Source organism: Echinops telfairi, unplaced genomic scaffold (genome assembly GCF_000313985.2).
Source record: "Echinops telfairi isolate 266 unplaced genomic scaffold, ASM31398v2 ScPeMD7_18;HRSCAF=68, whole genome shotgun sequence".
Lineage (NCBI taxonomy): Eukaryota > Metazoa > Chordata > Mammalia > Afrosoricida > Tenrecidae > Echinops > Echinops telfairi.
In genome coordinates, this window is record NW_022103915.1 from 55,114,902 (window position 1) to 55,137,639 (window position 22,738).

At 41.2% G+C, this 22,738-nt stretch overlaps 1 protein-coding gene across 2 annotated transcripts in view; it reads right to left on the minus strand.

Moving 5' to 3' along the window:
• The window catches only part of FRMD6 (FERM domain containing 6), a 78,988-nt gene that overhangs the window by 38,076 nt on the left and 18,174 nt on the right, over positions 1 to 22,738 (minus strand). For both annotated transcript variants that reach the window (XM_004698585.2, XM_004698584.2), the window contains exon 2: positions 7,575 to 7,819. In XM_004698585.2, the coding sequence (XP_004698642.1) occupies positions 7,575 to 7,673 (99 nt within the window). In that variant the 5' untranslated portion in view covers positions 7,674 to 7,819. The remainder of the gene's footprint in view (positions 1 to 7,574; positions 7,820 to 22,738) is intronic.

Here is a 22,738-nt window from a genome sequence, read left to right on the forward strand (position 1 = left end):
GTGGGCTTTGTTGCTTCTGAGCTAGATGGCTGCTTGTTTACCTTCAAGCCTTTAAGACCCCAGATGCTATATCTTTTGACAGCTGGGCACCATCAACTTTCTTCACCACATTTGCTTATGCAACCATTTTGTTGGGAAAATGAACATCACGAAATGGTAGGTTATTATAACGATAGGGAAATAGGTCTATGTGCATATACTTATATGTTAAGTATTAAGGTAGCAGACAGACACTGGGCCTCCACTCAAGTACCCCTCAATGCGAGACTGTCACTCTTTGTGGGAGCAGACGGCCTTACCTTTCCTGTAGGGCAGCCGGTGGGTGGAGCTGTTGCCCTTGAGGTTGGCAGCCCACCTAGTAGCCCATCAAGCTCACCAGGGCTCCAAGAGAGAAGACTTTCCAATTCATATCACTCAAAACTGTTTCATTACCCCAAATTTCCAAGTCCCATATTTAATATTTACCCAATGTTGAAATTGACCCTAATATAGTGCAAGTCATGGAGAAATCAGAATGACCAACATGCTGGGTGCATGTCAGAGTACCAAGCTAACTCCACTTGGAGAAAGGCAGCAACTCATTAATAGACTGCCAATGAGCCTGTTGGCACAATGACTACAACTAATATTTGAGGCAACTGCTATTATTTTTAAATTGCAGAATATGCCCAAACGGGCTTTTGGGTCTTCTTCCTAATAAGGAAAAGCCCCCATGAGAGGATCCCCTGCTCTTACCTACTCTGTGGGTGATGCAAACGTTTTGCATACTCGTTAACTGAACGCTGGTTTGAGTCCATACAGAGGCTCCCTTGGAAGAAAAGTCTGGCGATCTACTTGTGAAAAATTAGCCACTGAAACCACATGGAGCCCAGCTCTGCTCAGAACCAAGGGCTGGAATCAACTCTACAACAACAGGCGCGTGTGCACCCCGCGCGTGTTTGCAAGCACTCAACTCACGGAGAATTCAGTGTAATCCAAGCACTAAGTAATTCCTTATGCAGAAAGACAGCAGTCTATCAACTACAACTACTAGAGAACAAACCTTTTTTGTTTGAAAAGTGTTCAGAAATGAAACACTGAAATATCAATGAAGCACTTTTGCTAGTTAACTTGTTACACCCAAACCCTACAACCATCAGCTGCTGTTTTCTGGATACAAAGAAAATATTTTTTATGAAAAGACGGACCCTCACATTAGGGCCCCCTCCAGACCACTCAGCTCTGCCCCTCCTTTCGTCTCACTACGTACTTGCCCGGTTTGGCAGAGGAGTGAGTCTACGTGCCCCGGAGTAAGAAATCTGAAGAGATGTTGTTCAGACTCTCCAATCAGTTTCATCAACAGAGTACCCCAAGGTACGAATAAACACTACTTTACTAAGGAGTCACTTATACTGGGTGGGGTGGAAGAATACCAGGGCTGTGTGGGGTGGGAGAGGCTGATTATGAGTGGTTCAAACAACTGAATGTAGAGGTGATGATCGGAAATGTAACCCCCTATACACATTTCACATGAAATAATTCTTTTTCTTTTAACTTAAAAAGAAATGCTGTTACTTTAAACCAACAGGTGAAGGACTTGCATGTCAGCACCACTTCCTGCCTTCCTCTCCATAATTATTATTTGTTGGAGTATAGTTGATGTTATATCAGGGACTTCGCCCTTAGAACAGTACATGATATATATATATATATATATATATATATTCCACAGAAATGAAATATTAGTTGCTCATAAATCTATCATCATCGTTGAGAAATGTCTTGAGATGATTCATATTAATTCTATAACGCACTAGTTTCGTAACCTGTAAACTCCGCCTTTATAAGTGTAAAAGCAATGTGTGCCCTTTCTAGCACAGGTAGGCAGGCAGGTCCGTCTGCCTCTCTTCTGTGAGGAATAATTGAGGTGCTTTGTGTGAGCGAGGGTGGGTGTACTTAAATACACAGGCCTGAATTCAAGTGTCATGTCTCAATGGCTTTAACTGGTGGAGTCAATGTCCCTCAGCTTTGCTATCTTCATCTGTGAAATGGGAATAAGAACTGTGCTACGGGTGATTGAGGACTGTATATATTTAGTCCCCAACATAACTCCTGGCACATCGGTAGTTGCTGCTATAGTGTATCTTAATTCCTAAGCAGAGAACATTTCTACTTTTTCAACTGCCCTTTCGCCTAAGTCAATACCTGTCTACCTTCTAGTGTTTTGCTCCATCTGCCCTCCCTTTCCTTCCCTCCTTTGGAAATCTTCAAAGTCTGCTATCTTGGGTGTGCAAGTCTTTGCCTTGTTTTCATCCTTACAGCAGTGCCCTCGAATACTTGTCCTTTTTATGACTGACTAACCTCAGAGAGCACAATGATCTCTGGGTCCGTCCACTTGACGAGGTGCTTAGTGGTCTCAGCAGCGTTTCTTAGTGATGGATAGCATTTCACTGTGTGCACGCACCAGAGTTCCTTTATTCAGTCTTCAACGGACGGGCATATGGGTGCTTTCAACGTTGTGCTATTGTGAACAGTGTCTGTTCGTGTTATGACTCTTACCATCACAGCCATTGTGGCTTCATATGGAATTTCTATGCCAGTTATTTGGGGGTATCGCCACATCACTTTCCACATAGTTGTAATATTTAGACACCCCCCACCCTCCCCACGCCCCAGCAGTGGATGAGTGGTACAATCTTTCCACACCTTCTGGAGCATTTGCTGTTTTGGTTTTGTGTGAATTGGCTATGACTGCTGGTATAAGGTGATAGCTTATGGCTTTGATTTGCATCTCCTAGGTGGCTATTGCTTATGGGCATTTTTCATGTTTGTTAGCTATTTGGATGCCAGTTTTTGAACTACAGTATAACAGTTTTCTATAGATTTGAGAGATTAGTCCCTTGTTCACTGTCATTGTTAAAAATTCTTTCCCTACCCCAGGGGTTCTCATTTTCCTCTTTCGATGAGCGTAGTGTCTTATTTGTAGTAGGTCCTGTGATGTATTTTGTCTCCTACTCTGTGTGTGTCCTTTGTAATGTTTGCTACCATGTCTATGCCCTACAACAGGTCTTTGAAGTCCATCTCTATTTCCCAATTGCTGATATTTATAGCTCTGAGATTTACATTTAGGTCTTTGATCCATCTTGAGTTTATTTTTTGTACATGGGGTGAGGTATGAGCCCTGCTTCACTGTAGATCTTTTTAAAATGCAGATTTCTTTGCCCCCTCTTAGATTTACTACATACCCCAGCATTGGTAAGGAATAGAGTCTAATAAACTGAATATTTAACAAGCTTCCCAAGTAATTCTGATGTACATTCACTTTTTAAGAAAACATTCATTATACATTCTTCTCAATCATTTTCCTCAGCTAGGATTTTAGTACAAATTAATTCCTTTGAAAAGTAAAGTCAGCTTCCACTACTTCTCACTAAGGGAGGTTAATATTACTTCTACGTAACAGAAATTAGCCAGGTTTTGTTTCATATCTTGTGTGTGTGCTTACCCTCACATGCACACACATATACTTATTCCATGGGGTGAAAAGACATAAGTGGAAGTGAGAGAAGTTTCTAAAGTGCTTTTGCTATAAATCATGATTATGCATATTTAAGAAAATTAATGGAGCTATTTTGTGTAACTGCATAAAGCAACTCAAATAGCACTTTCATCTCTATTAGCAGAATTAGGTCTCAATTTATTTTACCATGCCTACTGAATAGAAAAGGTGAGCAAGAGAGAGATCCAATTTTCATTAAGCTTAAAAAACCATGCTGCAAAAATAATAGCCTACCATTCACACATGCAAAAAGAACTTTGGGTACTCTGGGTAGGAATATAGGGAATTATTAGACTGTCTGCCCAAAATGTGGTACAGTTCATCCAGTAAACAGGCTTGATGCTCAGACAATTCCTATGAGCAAGAATGAGGCTGTATTAAGTTATCAAAGAAACTGGGGGTTGTCAGGCCAAAATCAAAATAATTATACTAAGCAATATCTTATTCTTTTTCTTTTTTAAAGATCATTTTATTGGGGGGTTCTTACAGCTCTTATAACAATCCATACATCAATTGCACATTTGTTGCCATTATTATTTTCAAAACATTTTCTTTCTACTGGAGCCCTTGGTATCTGCACCTCATTTTTTAAAAATTGTTTTATTAGGGGCTCATAAAACTCATATCACAATCCATACATACATCAATTGTGTAAAGCACATTTGTACATTCATTGCCCTCATCATTCTCAAAACATTTGCTCTCCACTTAAGCCCCTGGCATCAGGTCCTCATTTTTTCCCCTCCCTCCCCGCTCCCCCCTCCCTCATGAATCTTTGATAACTTATAAATTATTATTTTGTCATATCTTGCCCTGTCCGGCATCTCCCTTCACCCACTTTTCTGCTGTCCGTCCCCCAGGGATGAGGTCACATATAGATCCTTGTAATCTGTTCCCCCTTTCCAACCCACTCTCCCTCTACGCTCCCAGTATCGCCACTCACGCCACTGGTCCTGAAGGGATCATCCACCCTGGATTCCCTGTGTCTCCAGTTCCTATCTGTACCAGTGTACCTCCTCTGGTCTAGCCAGACTTGCAAGGTAGAATTCGGATCATGATAGTGGGGGGGGGGGGGCGGAGGAAGCATTTAGGAACTAGAGGAAAGTTGTATTTCTCATTATTGCTACATCACACCCTGTCTGGCTCATCTCCTCCCCAAGACCCCTCTGCAAGGGGATCTCCAGTGGCCTACAAATGGGTTTTGGGTCTCCACTCCCCACTCCCCTCATCATTCGCTATGGTAAGATTTTTTGTTCTGATGATGCCTTATACCTGGTCCCTTCGACACCTTGTGATCGCACCGGCTGGTGTGCTTCTTCCATGTGGGCTTTGTTGCTTCTGAGCTAGATGGCCGCTTGATTACCTTCTAGCCTTTAAGACCCCAGACGCTATATATTTTGATAGCCGGGCACCATCAGCTTTCTTCACCTAGCAATATCTTCTTCTACCTAAATCGTTCATGAAGCTACTTATATGTCACTTATCTTCAGTATAGCATTTTCTATATTCTTTTATGGAGTAATTGCTTTAACATATAGCTGGTATATGACAAAAGAAACTAGGTCAAGACTTTCACAAAGGCAATATTTTCCACAATTTCATCAGAATTTAATTACTGAGAGAAAGAACACAAATGTTTAACAATAATCAACCATCTGGGATCAAAAGGGCAGCATTTATCCAAGGGCAAAGTCCAGAGGGTTAGAAACTGAGCAATGGAAACAGGAAACACAGAGAGGAAAGGGATAAGCCATGCTACACTGTAACCAATCTCTGCCGGGAGGAAGTGGGATAAGCCATGCTACACTGTAACCGATCTCTGCTGGGAGGAAGTGGGATACGCAATGTTACACTGAAGGAATTGAAAATTAAATGTGTATGGCTTCTTGAATGGGAAACTGATTTGTTCTGTAAACCACTGGCCAAATCACAACGAGAAGTTAAGGAGGAAAAAAAAAAAAAGATAACAGAGATAACAATAGGAAAAGTTCCAAAACTCAAAATTCACTGCCACTGAGTTGATTTACTCATGGTGACCTTATACGGTAAGGAAGACTGGCTCCTGTGGGTTTCTGAGATTGTAATTCTTTATGGGCATAGAAAGCCCCGTCTTCCATTGGTAATTTCTAATTGCTGCCTTTGCGGTTAGCTGCCAAACATGTAACCAAGAGGCTACCCAGGCTCAACTAACAATAGAAAAGGGATATTATGCCTGATAATGATTCTATAAAAGTGTTCATCCGTCTCTACTAAAGCCAAACATACGTATACTCTATAATTCACAACTCAAGTCCTGTGTCTGAACCCAGAAATGTATACACACATATGCAGCCACAAAAATAGCCCACAATAAACTTCATTCATAATAATCCAATATATAACAACAGTAGATAGGAAAATAAATTGGGCCTATCCATAAAAGTGAGTATCACGTGACGATGAGAAAGATGTTGTTACACTCAGCAGCATGGATGGATCTCATGGGTCAAGTGTCGAGTGAAGGAAGCCAGACACAACAGAATACATCACATTATTTTACCTGTCTGAAATTCAAAACCAAGCAAAGTGCTCGATGCCAACAGAGCTCAGAAGCACCGCTACCCTTTGGGTAAAGGTTATGGACTCGGAGCCACAGAAGGCTTATCTGGGATGCTGAGAGCACTTTCTGTTTCGACATAGATGGAGGCTACCCAGACACATGCTCCTGTCAAAATTTATATCGCAGCACATGTTAAGACACCCATACTTTGCTGTAAGCAAATTATCACTTGATTTTTAAGAGCTAAGCAGTTTGATATCCCTCAATGCTCATGTCAACTAAAAGCTGACTCTTTTATGAACCAGAACAGTGCTCAGGTGTACAGCCCACGCACCTCCTTCTTGAAACTGGCTCCCCTTAAGCTACTGTTAAAACAATCCAGACAGATATAAAGCTGACAATTACTATCACTGCATATGAAGGTGAGGAGGGGAAACATTTTCAAAGTCAATTTATATTATCCTCCAATAGAAGTTATATTTCAACAAAGTTTTAAAACAGCCGAGTATGTGTTGTTATAAAACAGTAGCCAGAATTCTCAAATTTTATGCCACTCATAATTCTATGCCTGTGGTTGCTTGCCAACTTCCCTTTTCCCTTGCTTTGTTTCTTCGCTCGTTGTTCCTTCCCTCCCTCTCTTCCTCCCTCCCTTCTTCCTTTTTGATACCCGGTCTTGTACCATTTTTATAATTGCTATCATGCTCGAATCTATTGTTGCAGCCACTGTGATTTATTTGTCTATATGCACATATATGTAATTGCTTATAGATACATATACAAAGGGACATAAATCATATTTCTTTATTGCTGTTGTTGAAAAAATATGGAACAGAATACAGCAATTCAACAATTTCTGCATGTACAACCCTATGACATCATTACATGCAAGTTGTACACTATTCTTTTCAAATTGGTTCCTCTTCAATTAACATAAATTCACTGCCTGCCAAAACGTCTGAGTTTTTAAACTGTTGCTGTCGGTTTGATCCCAGTGGCTGCAACACGGGACTCAAACATAAGGCCAACTGTGAGGATGGTGCAGGCCGGGCGCAGGGTCGCTTGCCATGAGTCAGAACCACCTTGACAGCACCTGACCACAACAGCACAGTTCTTTAAAGCACATGCTGACCCCTTCGAACCCCGACAAGGGTACTGATCTCATTCTGGAACTCGTTCGTTCTTAACCAACTGTCACTGACTTGAATGTGGTCACTAGAAGAAACTCAATAGTTAGACATTTTTAAAGTTTGATCTAGGAGTTGTTGGGTGGCACAAACTTCTGGCTCAGCACTTGACGACGAACCGACTGGCGGCTCAGTCCCACCCAGAGGTGCCTTGGAAGAAAGGCCTGGCAATTGCTTTGAAAGGTCACAGCCTTGGGAATCCTCCCTGGAGCAGTGCCACTCTGCACACGTTAAGTCCCCATGAGTCAGAACGGACTTGGCAGTAATGAACGGCAGCAGTAGCAGCAGCAGCAGCAAGGCTGGGTCTACTCACGTTGATGATGATGTTCAGAGATTCGTCGTTGGGAAGGAAAATGCACACGCTCCGGCGGTCCTGCATGACTCTGTTGCTATGGAAGCTCAGTTTGTTCATTGTGTTGCGGGCTCTCTGGTGGTCAGGGCCGGGCACCGAGTCTTCGGCAGTTCCTCAGGTTCCGAGCACTCTGAAGCCAAGCTCTCCGACTCATCACATGCCCTCCAGGGGGAACATCGTGCCTTTGGACAGTGCAGGAGTCATAGCTGTAAAGAAGCCCAAAGGGAGGCCGGTGAATCAAGGCAGTGAGACAGGTGCAGGCACAGGCTGGGAAGAGCAGCACAGACGCTCTGACTGGCACCGGCTCAGCGGACCCAGCCCGGGCCGGGACCAAACGCTAGAGCTGCCTCGTTCAACCAAGGAGGACCCCTCAAGTGTTCTCCCTCACTTTGCATACTACCAATTATCTTTCAGGTCTCCACTCAGTCATTCCCCTAAACCAGTGGTCCTCAACCTTCCTCAGGCCGCCACCCTTTCATACAGTTCCTCGTGTGGTGGTGACCCCCCAACCATCAAATTATTTTTGTTGCTTCTTCGTCATTGTCATTTTGCTACTGTTATGAATCGGGCGACCCCTGTGAAAGGGTCGCTTGACCCCCAAAGGGGTGGCGACCCACAGGTTGAGAACTGCTGAGCCTAACCTGAAAGCCCAATGGGAAGCGCCCACTCTCACAGCAGGCCGATGTGCAGCAGGGCTCGTGGAAGCCCAGGCCCTGCCTCTGAGGAGTTTCCATTCTCAAGGGGGAAACAATGAAGGTTCTGGGGAAAAGCAAACCAAACAACAGAATACTCTTTCCCTCGCTTTTTAGTTCCATCATGATCAAACTCAAAGACATGTCTGGGCTCTTGCATTACATTCCTTCTTCAATCCCCACAGTGCAGGTTTCCACTTCATGCACCAACGTGGCTCTGCCAAAGGAAGCCACGGCCCTCTGACCCAGCAGCCATCGCCCCAGGGTCACTGTCACGGATTACTCCGTTCTTCCAAAATTGCATGGCACTACTTCCCCCGATTCTCTAATCTGACGATGCAACCTTAACCATTCTATTGATTATCTAGCCAACAGTTAATACATAGAAAAAGTACGCCAATCTATAGATCAAACCGCGTATGTATAATAAAAGAACTGCATTCTGGTCACCTCAAGGAACTAACCAGTTTATTAAATACATAGATTTTATTTTTCTACTTCCCCCAGGTTCTTGATGTATAGAATTTGTCTGCCAAATAATAAAATTTCTCTCCATTTTTCAACAATCACAGTCTTTTCGTTCTTGTTTTATGTCTATTGCATTGGCAAGAACATCTTATGTCATTTTAAAATGGTGGCAGATATTTCCTATTTTTAATGAGTTTGGAAAAGTAATATAAAGTTGTAGAACTGGGGTTTTACACATGTAACATATGTGAATGACATCACATCGTTAGCATAACTGGGAAAACATTTTCCCAATAGCCTCAACATTTTTAGAGCTATAAATTCCCAGAATGGTTCAAGTTTGTATGCTCAGAATATTATTAGGTTTGGAAAGCACTGCCCTATAGCCACACCGCCTCTCAGACCCTCAGAAAGCACTAAAGGTTCTGAGAAATCCTACAGAAACCACTTGTATTTGTTTAACTCCCTACTTCCCAAGCTGACTTGAGTACATACTACTTTTTCCCAAGGCACACCTATTAAAGTCCTGTAAAACTATTCCTAGAGATTTCCTTGTCAGATATGACAGTTGTTAGTGATCATCAAACTGGCCGACTGATACGCAGTAAGACAGACCGTTGTCTGGTCTTGGGCCACCTTCAGGATTCCAGGTACACAAGTTCACTTCTGTAGCCCATGTATTTTGAGTCCCTTTCCCAGGGGCTTATCTTCCAGGACTCTATCTGTAAACAGTTTATTATGAACCGTAGGGTTTTCATTGCTTTTAGAGGTAGATTGCCAAACCTTTCTTCCTAGTCTGTCTTAATCTGGAAGCTCTGTTGAAACCTAGCCATCCTTGGTGACCCAGATTGTACCTGAAATACTGGTGACAAAGCTTCCAGCATCATATAAGCTACTACAGTAAGACAAACTGATGGTAGGTTCCATGTTAATTTTTTTCTTCATGTAGTTACATCTCTCAACATTCAGGCCTTCTTTTTGGTGTACAAAATCTCTTCAAGAAGAAATAATAAGCTATGATTAAATGCATCTTATTTAAATTCAAATCCTTAAATGCTATGAATTCTGCTGTATAATTTCTTCTCATTTAAATCTATATTTCAAAATTGAGCTTGTCCTATAATTTTGCATTTATTATTAAACCAATTAATGGCAATATTTCTACCGACCTACTTTCTAGAATTTAAAATATAAATCAGGAAAGTAATATCTCCCAAGGCTTGGGATATTTCCAGAGCTTCATTAAAATGATTTGAAAATTTGATTTTGGCACAAATTTTATTTATTTTAGGGTTCCAATAATGCAATGTTCAGGAAGATTGGAAGAGGATTATTGAAGGAAAGTTAATAAAAGCAGAGTTTGTAAGAAGCAGCGCCTTTTCACCACTGCTTCCTCAGCTCTGAGGATGCCAAACTAGAAAATCCCTAAAAGAGAGAAAGGATTAAGTTTTTACTTTACCCAGGACAGTATTAAAGCTGATTAAAAGGTTCCAGTGAAACAACAAAATAGCCATCTCTCTAATATACTGCAGTATGTAATTTAATCTTAAATTGGACAGAGGGAGAAGAAATAGGTTGAATTTACAGCAATATAAGCTAATAAAAATTAGTCACAAGCCCCTGGCTACTTATTCTGTGTGCTAAGTTCCAACTCAGTGTGTGTGTGTGTGTGTGTGTGTGTGTGTGTGTGTGTGAGGTAGGGTGGTGGTCATGTGGGTAGGGGGGGTGGTACACACACGCATATTTCCCACTCCAAGATGACTTTATCTGTCCAAAGACAGAAAGGATTACCGACAAAAATTCAAACCAAGTTGTTGTTTGGAGGCAACAAAAAAGCAGCTGTAAATCATGAACAAATCCCATTTGCCATTTTTTCTCAAACCAATGCCCTCTACTACAACCCCCTACTATACAAATAAAATACTCAAAATATAAAATTCCCCTACTCTAGTCTTAACCCCAGTGTTACTTCCTGATATACCCCACTAGTTACAAAGCTGTCACTGTCACTAGTTGCCACATTCATTCCCTGACTACTGGCAAACCATGTTCACAGGAGAAAAGGGCCACAGAGACTTGGTGAACTGTAAGATCGCCAGTCCTTCCTTCCTTGTCTGTCTTAGACCAGAAGCTCCATTGAAATCTCTTCAGCATTGTAACAGCACACGATCTTCCTCTCACAGAGTGATGGTGGCTTTGCATGAGGTACACTGGCCGGGAATCCAACCTGTTTCTCCCATGTGGGCAGTGTCCACCTAGGTCTTTCCATCACGCCCGTGCCCACTTAAAAAGTTACTCAAACATGGAGGGTAAAGGGAGAATGGGTAGGAAAGAGGGAACCGATTACATGGAACAGTGTGGGACCTCCTCCCTGGGGGACAGACAACCAAAAAGTGGATGAAGGGAGAGTCGGACAGGGCAAGATATGACAAAATACCCATTTATAAACTATCAAGGGCTCATGAGGGAGGGGGGAGCGGGGAGGGAGGGGAAAAATGAGGAACTAATGTCGGGGGTTTAAATGGAGAGAAAATGCTTTGAGAAACGATGTACAAATGTGCTTTACACAATTGATGTGTGTATGGATTGGGATAACAGTTGTATGAGCCCCTAATAAAATGATAAAAAAGAAAAAAAAATCAAAACCAAAAAACAAATACGTGATCATCCAAAATTTCCTATCTGAAATATATAGTTTCATTTTGGCTGTAGATAAAGGAGAATTCTCAATACTGGGACGATCTCTCTGAAAACATTGAAAGGATGATAATGTGATAAAAGATTACAATAAGAAGAGCACGATTCAGTAGGCTTTAATTATAATAGCCAATATGGTATCATTATTATCTAACGAAAGAAGGAAAGGCAAATAAATATCTTAGTAAACCTGATTTTAGAATCTCTCTTAATCTAATCATCACATATGTATTAAGTACAAGTTACACACATAAACCCAAAGCTAAAACGAATGCACAGCCAATTTGTCCATATTGCAACTCTTCATGACCCTGCAGGCAGAGTAGAAATGCCCTGGCGGTTTCCGAGACTGTAAATCTTTGTAGGGCAGTCTCGCATCTTTTTCCTGCTGCGCAACTGGGGAATTTGAATTGTAACCTTGTGGTTAACAGTCCAATGCTTATCACCCTGCACCATCTGGTCTCCTAATATTTACTTGCTAAAACGCAGAAGACAACAGTGCACTGGAAGATATGCCCCATTCCTGAATGGGTTCCTTGCTTCGTTTACTGTCAAGAAGCTTAAGATGATAGCATTTACCATGCTCCCCAAAGCACCTACTGGGCAACTCTCATGCCCAGCTCATGGGAAGGCACAGTCACAAAAAGAATTAAGTGTATGTATGAATGCTGTGGCTAAGATCATTCTGGAATTGTATCTTAAAAGTGATATGAGAATGCTTTGATGAGATGAAGTCTGCTTTGTTCATTTGACCATTTATTTATTTAGCATACATGCACTGAAACACCTACTATGCTGCTGCTGGTGGGATATCACACTCAACTGGAAAACACCCTGCTCTAGTGGAAAAAGAGTGAAAAAATAGATAGCATGATTTGTACTATGACGAAAAAAGAAACTCCTAAGTGGATGAGAGAGTTGATGGAGATAAGGCATTGGTGTACACGCTATTTCATGCAGGGTAGTCACAGGAACACCTCTGATAGGTTGCCCATTGAGCAGAGACCTGAACGCAGAGAGGGAATGAACCATGTCCTTCTGCATGTAGTGGTGTATGTTCCTAGAAGCCCTGGCGGTGTAGTGGGTTATGCACTGGGCTGCGGTTTGAAAGCACTAGATGCGCCACAGGAGAAAGCTGAGGCTTTCTACTCCCTTAAAGAGTTACAGTCTCAGAAACCTATAGGGACGGACGGAGCTAGCCTGTCCTATAGGGTTGCCGCGATGAGCTGGGATGGACTCAGTGGCAGTGAGTGTCTGTTTCTTTCTCTGTCCTTCTTTTTCCCTATCGGTCTAGACTATGAAAAGGCTAAGACCACCTTCCATATAGCTGACTTTCAGTCTGTCCACAGAAAACATAGCCTACTGATTAAGAAGATGGTGTTAACCTCTCTAATCAGTCAAATCTGAGCCCTAACCTGCAATGTACAATATTTGCCTGTATGACCTTGGGTAAAACATGTACTCTTGGAGCCTGACTCTCCATCTGTAAAATGGGCATGATAGTAAGGTTGGCTTTGTAGGATTAGGAGTTAAGAAGTATTAGCTAAAGTAGATTTAGGGGGGGGCATGAAATGATAAGTCATGCTTGGAAAATCAAGAAAATGAATGTACACCTGAGCAAAGGAATGAGTATCACCTAGGAAACGGGAACCTGCAGCCAAATGTGCCACTGGGCTACAATTTGGGAAATCTACCAATGATTACGAAAGATTTCCCCCCAATTTCTGCTATCTGAAATTGCTCTAATATACAATCAGGATGCATTAATAATTACTGGTGATAAGTATGTGAACGTTGGGACCAATGAAGAAAGCGCAGCGGTAGGAAAATACTGCCTTGACTAGAGACCAAGCCAGCCTGGATAGTGAAACTCAGCAAGGTCAATGACTTACTCACTGCAAATACCCTTTTTCAACAACACACATGTTAACTATTCACGTGGACTGAATGGAATACACAGGGATCAAACAGTCTGAGGAAGAGGTGCTAGAGGACTACATTACCATCAATCAAAATAAGGCAGGGGCTCACTGTGTAACAGACCATCCACTGCTTATATGCAAGTTGAAGTTGAAGCTAAAGCAAATTAAATCAAGTCCACAAGAGCCAAAGTGTGACCTTTACTATATCCTCCCTACACTTAGAGACCGTTTCAAGAATAAATTTGACTCACAGGACACTAAAGACCCAAGACCAGACAAGTTATGAGATAACATCAAGAACATTAAAATAATAATAAAAAAACCCATCATACATGATGAAAGCAAAAGATCACTAAAATAACAGGAAAAAAAGAAAATCCTCAGAGTTGGACCAGTAGGTAACATCAAGATAAAATGCAGAAAAGATTGTAGTTGTCAAGAATTTTTTCTTGCTTAGATCCACAATCAATGCTCATGGAAACAGCAGTCAAGAGATCAATGAATTGCACTGGGTCAATCTGCTGCACATGACCTCTTTAGAGTGATGAAAAGCAGGGAGGTTACTTTGAGGACTAAGGTGAGCCTGACCCAAGCCATGGTATTTTCGATCACCTCATATGTGTGAAAGTTGGACCTGAATAAAGAAGACCAAAGGAGGATTGATGCGTTTGAATTACGGTGCTGGTGAAGAATACTGAGAGTACCGTGGACTGCCCCCCAAAGGCAAACAAATATGTCTTGGAAGAAGTACAGTCAGAATGCTCCCTGAAAGCAAGGATCCTGCGACTTCATCTCAAGTACTTGGACATGCTGTCAGGAGAAACCAGTCCTTGGAGAAGGACGTCGCGCTTGGTAAAATGGAGGGGCGGCAAAAAAGAGGAAGGTCCTGGATGAGACAGATTGAGACGGTGGCTGCAACAATGCATGAGAACAATTGTGAGGCTGGTGAGGGAGCAGGCATTGTTTCGCTCTGCTGTGCACTGGGTTGCTAGAGATCAGGACCGGCCTGGTGGCACCTAACAACTACCATACCACCACCTTCGGGGTGAAGCAGTGAAGTGTGTGATTCGTTGTAAGTGGGGCAGTTACAGTATATTAGGTGGCTCACACTTTGGAAAGCTTATATACAGTGAACCCTCGCCACTTCGCGCTTCGACTTCCGCGGCTTCACTCTATCGCGGTTTTTGCGTAACAGCGCATGCTCTGTCATTACTGCCACTGATGGGCTCATACTGTACACGCTTGATGCCATAAATAATATAATAAATAATAAATGATAATTGTAACGTCCAAAATGTTTTACTGTATTTTCCCTTTTTTGTTTAATAAATTGGGTAATACGAGTGTAATGGTGACTAAAGGGTGTTTTTTCATGTCCTCTATGCTCTAACTACGAAAATATTTGATTTACAAATAAGGAATTCTACTTCGCGGAATTTCATTTATCACGGTAGGGTCTAGAACCGATTAACCGCGATAAACGAGGGTTCACTGTATGTAAAAATGAAAAGGTGTGTGATTGCATGGATGCAAATGTACACTGGTTGGCTAATGAGAGGAATGTAGAGTTTGTGTTTTAATCTGCTTCTCACAATCTTTCCATTGAAGAGTGCCCTTCCCCCATTTTTCCAGTGGGACTATTACTTACAGTGCGTTCTCCTGGCTTCCACAGGGTAAAGATGTGGCCCCAGGCTGGCCCAATATGGTATTAGCATTTGCAGTGAAGGGTGTGCACCTGGTATAAAGGGTGCACATGTAACCCAAGAAGAGTCTGAATTCCTCTGGGAAGGTTGTCGCATAAATGCTAATCAGGATAAGGATGTGAGCCTAGAGTTACTGGCAGTCATCTTCGGACTACATAATCAGAATTTGCCTGAGAAGGAAGCCATTACAGAGGAAAGGGACTCACTCTCAGAGAGAATCCCAATTGCATCACTTGAACTTCTGCATCTAGCTGAGTCTGAAGCTAGAAACTATTCCTAGGAATTTTCATAGAGTGAGCCAACAAATTGTCTTTTTTATCTTCTTTTTGGTAAGCTAATTCTGCAACTGAAGAGGTCACCGTGAGTCAGAATTGACTCAAAGGTTGAGAAAATATAGTCATTCGAAGAAGAAACTGGACACATCCATTCACTCACTGAGAATATACTACCACTGGCTATGCCCACACCAATATTTATTTGAAAAAAGAAAAGCTCTAAGTTTTAAAGTTTCATATATTTGAAACAAAGGAGAATATCTAAACGTAGGGAAAAAGCAATCTGAGTAACAGAAAAGTTTAAGGGCTTGGGCTACTATTCAAATACTGCCATTCCCTAAGAACACCGTAGCAAGTGATTTATAGGAATGATGGGTACATTCTTTAAAGCAGATAAACCATATTGAGCAACTGATTTAACAGTAATTTTCTTTTTTAAAAATCATTTTATTGGGGGGCCATACAACTCTCATCACAATCTGTATATACATCAATTGTATAAAGCACATCTGTACATTCGTTATCCTCATCATTCTCAAAACAGTAATTTTCATCAACAAAGGACCATCTCATTTTGAATACTAATTGGTCAGTGAGCGGTCATGCCTTACTAAAGATGACAATGTGTTTTTACGGAAACATGACATGCTGAATGCTTTTATGGTGTTGTCCAGTTGTAAAAAATTACAGTAGCTGGGGAAAAATGCTTTCTTTGCAAACAACATAAATGGGGAACATTTGATACATTGAAAGTTGATACACACTTTTGAGAACTGGTCATCTTTTGAACTTATGGGATAATGGCAACAATTATAGCAAAAGCAGCTCTAAATTCTGGATCTATTTTTATAAATTTTGCAAGGGGAAAATCATTTAACTAATTACCAAGTGTAATCTAACATAGATTATAAAAAGAATATAACATTTTTACTATACTACTATGCATGGCTATCCATGTCACTTGAAATTCAGGATTGATGCAGAATCGGTGGAAAGACTCAGTTTGGTGAGAGGGGATGTAGGAAAGCGCACGGTGTACTGTGCTGCTTACAACCTTGGCCTCCAAGCCCAAATACTGGAGTATGACCTTGGTTCTGACGCTAACTACCTGCTGCCCTCAAGCCCATTTATGCCCATTTTCCTCACCTCTGAAATGGGACAGGTGTGCTGATTATTACTGAATGGGGTATTAACATACAAAAATCTAGGGTGTATACTATATATTACCATATAACATTAGGGCTTCAAGTATAAAGCAATGGACGATCTGCTTTACTTTGAGTAATATGTGATGGTCATGATCGATTCAGTCATCATGATTTCTTGTAAAAATACTATTTTTCTCCTGTTTGTAGCCAATAGATGATTTCTTTTTTGTATTTGAGCAATGAAATCTACTTTCTCTAGGAGGTAGTAGTGCTCAAGAACCAAAGAATGCTCATACTAAATACTAGTGAATAAAATGATGTGGCTATTCCTTCGCTGTAGAAAAGGTTGCATGAGGGCAACCTTCAAATAGGAGAAACATTAGTGAAATCAATGTACTGGCAACCTGTGGTTAGAATCACAAATCACTACAACCAATATGGATTTCTCTGTAGTAAGACTGATAAAGATGTTCATATATTTTGAGTCAACAATCAAACTCCAGGCCAATGTTTCCCAAAGTGAGCAGTTATCCAGTGGGGTGGGGGTGGGGGGAAGAGACACAAAAAAGCAGTTACCTACATTTTATCTTGGATTGTGAGCTACAACACAAATGTTTTTAATTGCCAGGAAGGAAATGGGTAATTTTCCCCCTTAAAAGGCTGCTGATAAGATTCACTGGAGTAGTCCAAGTATCAAAGACAGAGACTATTTTTCAACCTTAGTTTATGCTAAGCACGCACAATAGAACAACTTAAATGCTATAAGGGAGACTTAGGAAGCAAAATAACTTGAAACCTGAAAGTAAGACAGGTGGTTTGAAAACGAGGCACCAGCTCCATCTTAAAGTAAGCCTCCTCTACCAGAGTAGCCAAATTCGCAGACTATAGAGCCAACGAGGAACACTAAGCCACCCAGCCGGGATGTGTTACATCACAAGCCCCTCCAACTCGCTGGCCCAGACTTGACAGCCAGATTGCTTAAACCCACTTCTCGAGCTAGAGGTGAGATCAGCTTCCCCGGAACTACACAGGCACCACTAGGAAGTTGGGGGTGGAGAGGGATGCTACACAGGCAACCAACACCAAGAAGAGAGACAATTGTAAAATGCATGAATTTTAAACTAGACTAGAGAAACTTTATTTTTTAACAGCCATCTGTATTCAGAAGTCATATCAGGTTTAGCAACCAAGCACAAAAATTCCTTTCAACCAAGATGAATTTCTAGCATGACATCGCCAACAAAAAGTGCTGTTCTCAGGGAAAATTCAACTAAGAGGCATCTGCTTCTAATTTCCACAATGAAATCTTTGATTCCTTCATTCATGGGACTTGTACTCCATCTCTCTGACACAGGAACTGCAGTTTTCTAGATAATGATTTTACTGTGAAATCACAGCAAACTTCTCTGGTAGTAATATGTGGAATTAACTTTATTTTTCTCCCTGAAATATCTTCTTCTTCTTCTTTTTTTTTTAATCAAAGAGAATACAATGCCTTTAACAAAGATTCAAGGAAACATTTGGAAGTTGCTAGCTTTCTTGTAACATGACAAAAGGATTCTGTCGTTCAATGACTCGGAACAGCAGCAGCAGCATCAAGGATACATGCAATTGGAAACACGAGTGTTACCAGACAGTAGAATAAATAAATATGATATGTTAAAGCAATTCAGCAGAGGACATCAGTGAACCACAGCTACACATTAACAAGGACAGATTGCTTAAGCCCACTTCTTGCTCAAAAACGATGTTGAGCAAAAATTACATTATAGAAGAAAACCTACAATTTGATTAGATTTCTCTAAACCAGTGATTCTCAACCTTCCTAATGTGCAACCCTTTAATAGTTCCTTGTGTTGTGGTGACCCCCCCCAGCCATAAAATTATTTTTGTTGCTATTTCATCACTGTAATTTTGCTACTTTTATGAATTGTGCGACCCCTGTGAAAGGGTCATTCGATCCCCAAAGAGGTCACAACCCACAGGTTGAGAACCACTGCATCTACACAGAAGAGTAAAAAATGGGCCAAATGAAAACAATGAGCCATTACACAAACACACAAGGTATATGTGATAACAATTAACCTCAAAACTATAATAACAGTGTCAGGGGCTAAGGTGAAGGATATGTCAGAAAGGGCCAGCTAAGAACGCTTTTTTGTTAAGTTTAGTAGTGGATACAGTGGTGTTGTTCTACGAGTACTGTTTAAAATGGACACAGACGTGTATACTATGTAATTATTTCACAATTTGAAAAAGTCAGAAGGACTGGTGTTCAGAATATTACGAATGACTAATGAAAGGTGACCCCATTTTTAAGAGACGTAGCTAGGTCAAATATGAAATCCTACCATAGCACCCTGCTCCATTTAATGTACGGCACAAATCTATTGAAGACTGCACACAGACAGTCAAATACCAACATACGAAAGCAATTTTTATAAAAGATGATTTCACTTACCACCTGACTGGAGTCCTTCGGTAGCACTGAGTACTTGAATCCTAGCTGAACGGTTGTTGGTAATTCCAATCCAACCAGAGACTCCTTGAAAACAGACGGCGATCTACTTCTGCAAAGTCTCCGCCTTTGGAGCATTCCCACTCTCCAAGAGTCAGGATGGGGTTGGCAGCAACTAAGAACTACATGACTAGTTCCATGGCCACTGAATAACAGGGATCCCATAGAGGGTTTCCAAGCTCCAGTAAAGCTTTACTGGAGCACAGAGCCTACCCCTCTCTCGTGTAGAGGCTGGAAGGGTTGACCGACTCAGCTGTGGCTAGCAGCAATCCAACAGTTGCCCAAAATGATCACCAAGGTTCCGAAAGTTAAGAAAACCTAAGGCAGAGTTTCTAGTGTTGTTAATTTTTCTTATAGGAGTTTTTAACAAATTTTGTGATGGGGGAATATATTAATTTTCAAGTTTCTACATTCTATCAAATGAAAGAAATGGAATACAAAGAGCAAATGAAAACGTAATTGTTGTGATATATCTTAAAGATGATCTAGTCCAAGTTAAGTTTATAAGCAAAAAACCCTGACACCTTAGAGGAATGAACTGGCCAAGATGAAGAGGCAGTTTCATGTCCCAGCTGTGCATTTTCTTTCAAGATTTTTCTCTAAATTCTATCAAAAAATACTCCCACAGTGAAATAATTTAAGCTAATCTAGTAATATTCTCTGAGAGTTCACTTTTTTATATATTTAAATAGAAAGCCAAGAAAAAGCCAAAAATTTTGTCTAGAATTAAATATACCCTGATGCAAATATAAAAGCTTGTCTTCCAACCTGACGCATGTAAAGAATTTCATGAAGCCAGGTAAAGGCATTGAGGGACTAGGAATTCAATTTTTATATTATATGCATAAATTATGGGACTGAGATTACATTGTTCCCAGGACACACCCCTATGAGCTAGATTTGCAGGTGGACTCTCTCTCTCTTACACACACACACACACACACACACACACACATTTGCTGGGGATTTTAAAAATTTGTGGAAAAATCCATGATCTGTTTTTTAGTTTTTCCCATGAATTTTTTAAAGTCTACTGGTACAATTAACAAACAGCAAGAGAGTCATACACATGGGCCGAAGCACTCTTTACCATTAAAGATCAAAAGCACAATCAACAGACTACAAAGTCAATGAGTCTGCTAGCTATTCCATAAAGCCTTTACATCATTCTAAAGGTCCTTATTTAACACCCCTTTGGGGGGCTTTGTGCGGTAATCCACTGGTTATTAAACTGCTCAGCTGCATGCCAAAAGGTTGGCAGTTCAAACACACCAGTTGCTTTGTGGGAGAAAGATGTAGCAGCTTCTGCAGGACTACAGCTTTGGAAACCCATAGGAGGCAGTTCTGTTCCATCCCACAGGGATGCTAAGAGTCAGGATCCACGTGAGGGCAACGGTTTTGGGGGTGCATTCGTTGGAGACACAGCTGTGACATAAGCTCATAAAAACATCTGAAAGTGTCAATTTAGAAAGAGAAAATGATTATTTCTTTTAGTCACTAAAAGTAAACATTTCACAGTTCTTATTTTTAGTTTTTACAGCCCTTAAAGGAAATGTTAAAAAGGGCTATATGTGTGTGCCTTCACTGTAACTTCACAAAATGTTTATCATTTTTATTATCATGCAGGTATTTGACCTCTAACACATTAAAAGATATGTATTTCTCCTAAGAAAGTCATCACTGAACAGAGATCAACAATTCAAAACTTCAGTGACCCTCCCTCCCTGTACCCCTAGGGCTCCCCTCACAGCAGCCGATCTGCACAGAGGGGACTGGGAAGGTTAGTCTGGCGAAAAGAGCAAGGCTGCATTCCCTATCCCACCACCACCTCAACCCCTGCCCAGGGGGCCACTCAGAAGCTGCCGTTTGTGGTTTAATTCCCTTGGCTTACTTTGGGAAGATAACAACCATGAAGTTTCCATTCTCATGAAGTCTGAAATCTCATTTTCAAATGGTATATACATTAATGTAGTCACTTTCCATTTGCCACACACTGATCCACAGGTCTTATTTTTGAAACTCTTTTCAACTGGGGTTTTGAAATAAAGGCACACACCAAGACCACTGCAATGATGACCCACACATTTGAAAGATACCAGGAATAAAAACCACTTTAGAGTGAACAACTGGGCTCTCTGGCGTGTCAACATAATCCAACAGTGAGTCACTGAACATACGGTACAGTTAAGTCACTTGCATTTGATCTACTTGTTCACCGAATTTTCTGGTTGTGTGATATAAGTCTCTCTCCTCCCCTCATCATGTCAAAGGAGAGCATTCCTTCTTGAAGTATTTATCCTATTATGTTTCGAGAGAGACTTAAAGTCTGGTTCTTAAGGGGTGTGGAAGAAGGAAATCTGAATTATACCTTAACCTGCATTAACAAGGCTAATCCTCCCTGAAGAATAGCTCAACCTAGGATGTTAAGCGCTTTAAAACACCAAACTAAATTGGCCAAACAAACAACAGAAACCACCCTACCTCTGCCTGATGCTACTCTTCAATGGCTCTAATCATTCTGGAACGGCAACCAGACCTGAGCTGGACCTACAGAATTTTATTCTGGAGAAAGCAGATGTGCAGACTATTCTGGGCTGAGCCACCATTCAGGTCAGGGCCATTGCCAGGCACAAATGGTGCAATGCTGTCATCTTCCTTCCTTAAAGAAAGCTACAGTATACACTGCCAGCAATTGCCTTAGGCAGGGGCAAAATCATTCAGGTGTTTTAAAACAATTGGAACGAGTGCCTTCTGTACTTCGGAATGTTCACATTGGGCACAGTGAACTACGGACACGTGCTGTGGGTCCTGGGCAGGAGCTTTCCCTGGAGAACTAGATGAGACTACGTCTTTCTTGCCTCTAACATCTGTGCAAGTTGTAAATCATTGATTGATTTTTCACCTTCAATACAATTCTTTTAAAAAACCAAAACCAAAACTGCCATCTAGTCAGTTCTGACTCAAAGCGACCCCTACAGGACAGAGCAGAAGTGCTCCTTGTGGTTTCCAAGGCTGTACATCGTCGCTAGAGACAGCCTTATCTTTCTCTTAGAATGGCCGGCGGCTTTGAAACATTGACCTTGAGGTTAGCAACAAAATGCACCACCAGAGTTCCTTACATAAATCTTAGTATTCTGGGAATGAAATCCCCAAATTCCCTCTAAGGACTCTTTCAGCAGCATCTTCCAAGGGGATGCAATTTTTCTAGAATGACAGCTGGGCTCTAAATCGCCCACATTAGCAACTAAAATGGTGAAGTATAAAAGCATAAAGATATTCAGTCTTGCCACCTGTGCCACAAGCCTACCAAGCCCATTGCTGAGAATCATCAGAAGTACTTTTTTCCTATTCTAAACAATGTCAAAACCAAAACAAAACACCTTTATACTTTTTCTTCCTACATTTTCCAAGTATTTTCCCCCTAGTTTTACATAGATGAGGTTGAAAATAAAACTGTATGACCAGGAACTTTCGATCCTGTCTGAAATATTAACTTCTATAGGACTTGTCCTCTGCCATAAATGATAAAACCAGATAAAACCTATCCAGATAGTGAGTAACAGTTAGCCCTGCGAGGGGAGACTACACTAGGTGAGCCTTAGGATTCCTCAGCTTATCACCTAGAGGTTTCCACCTACAGTGCAAGAGACCAAGCCAAGTAGATCCCTATCCTGGAATAAAGCAGCAGGAGACCAAGGCAAC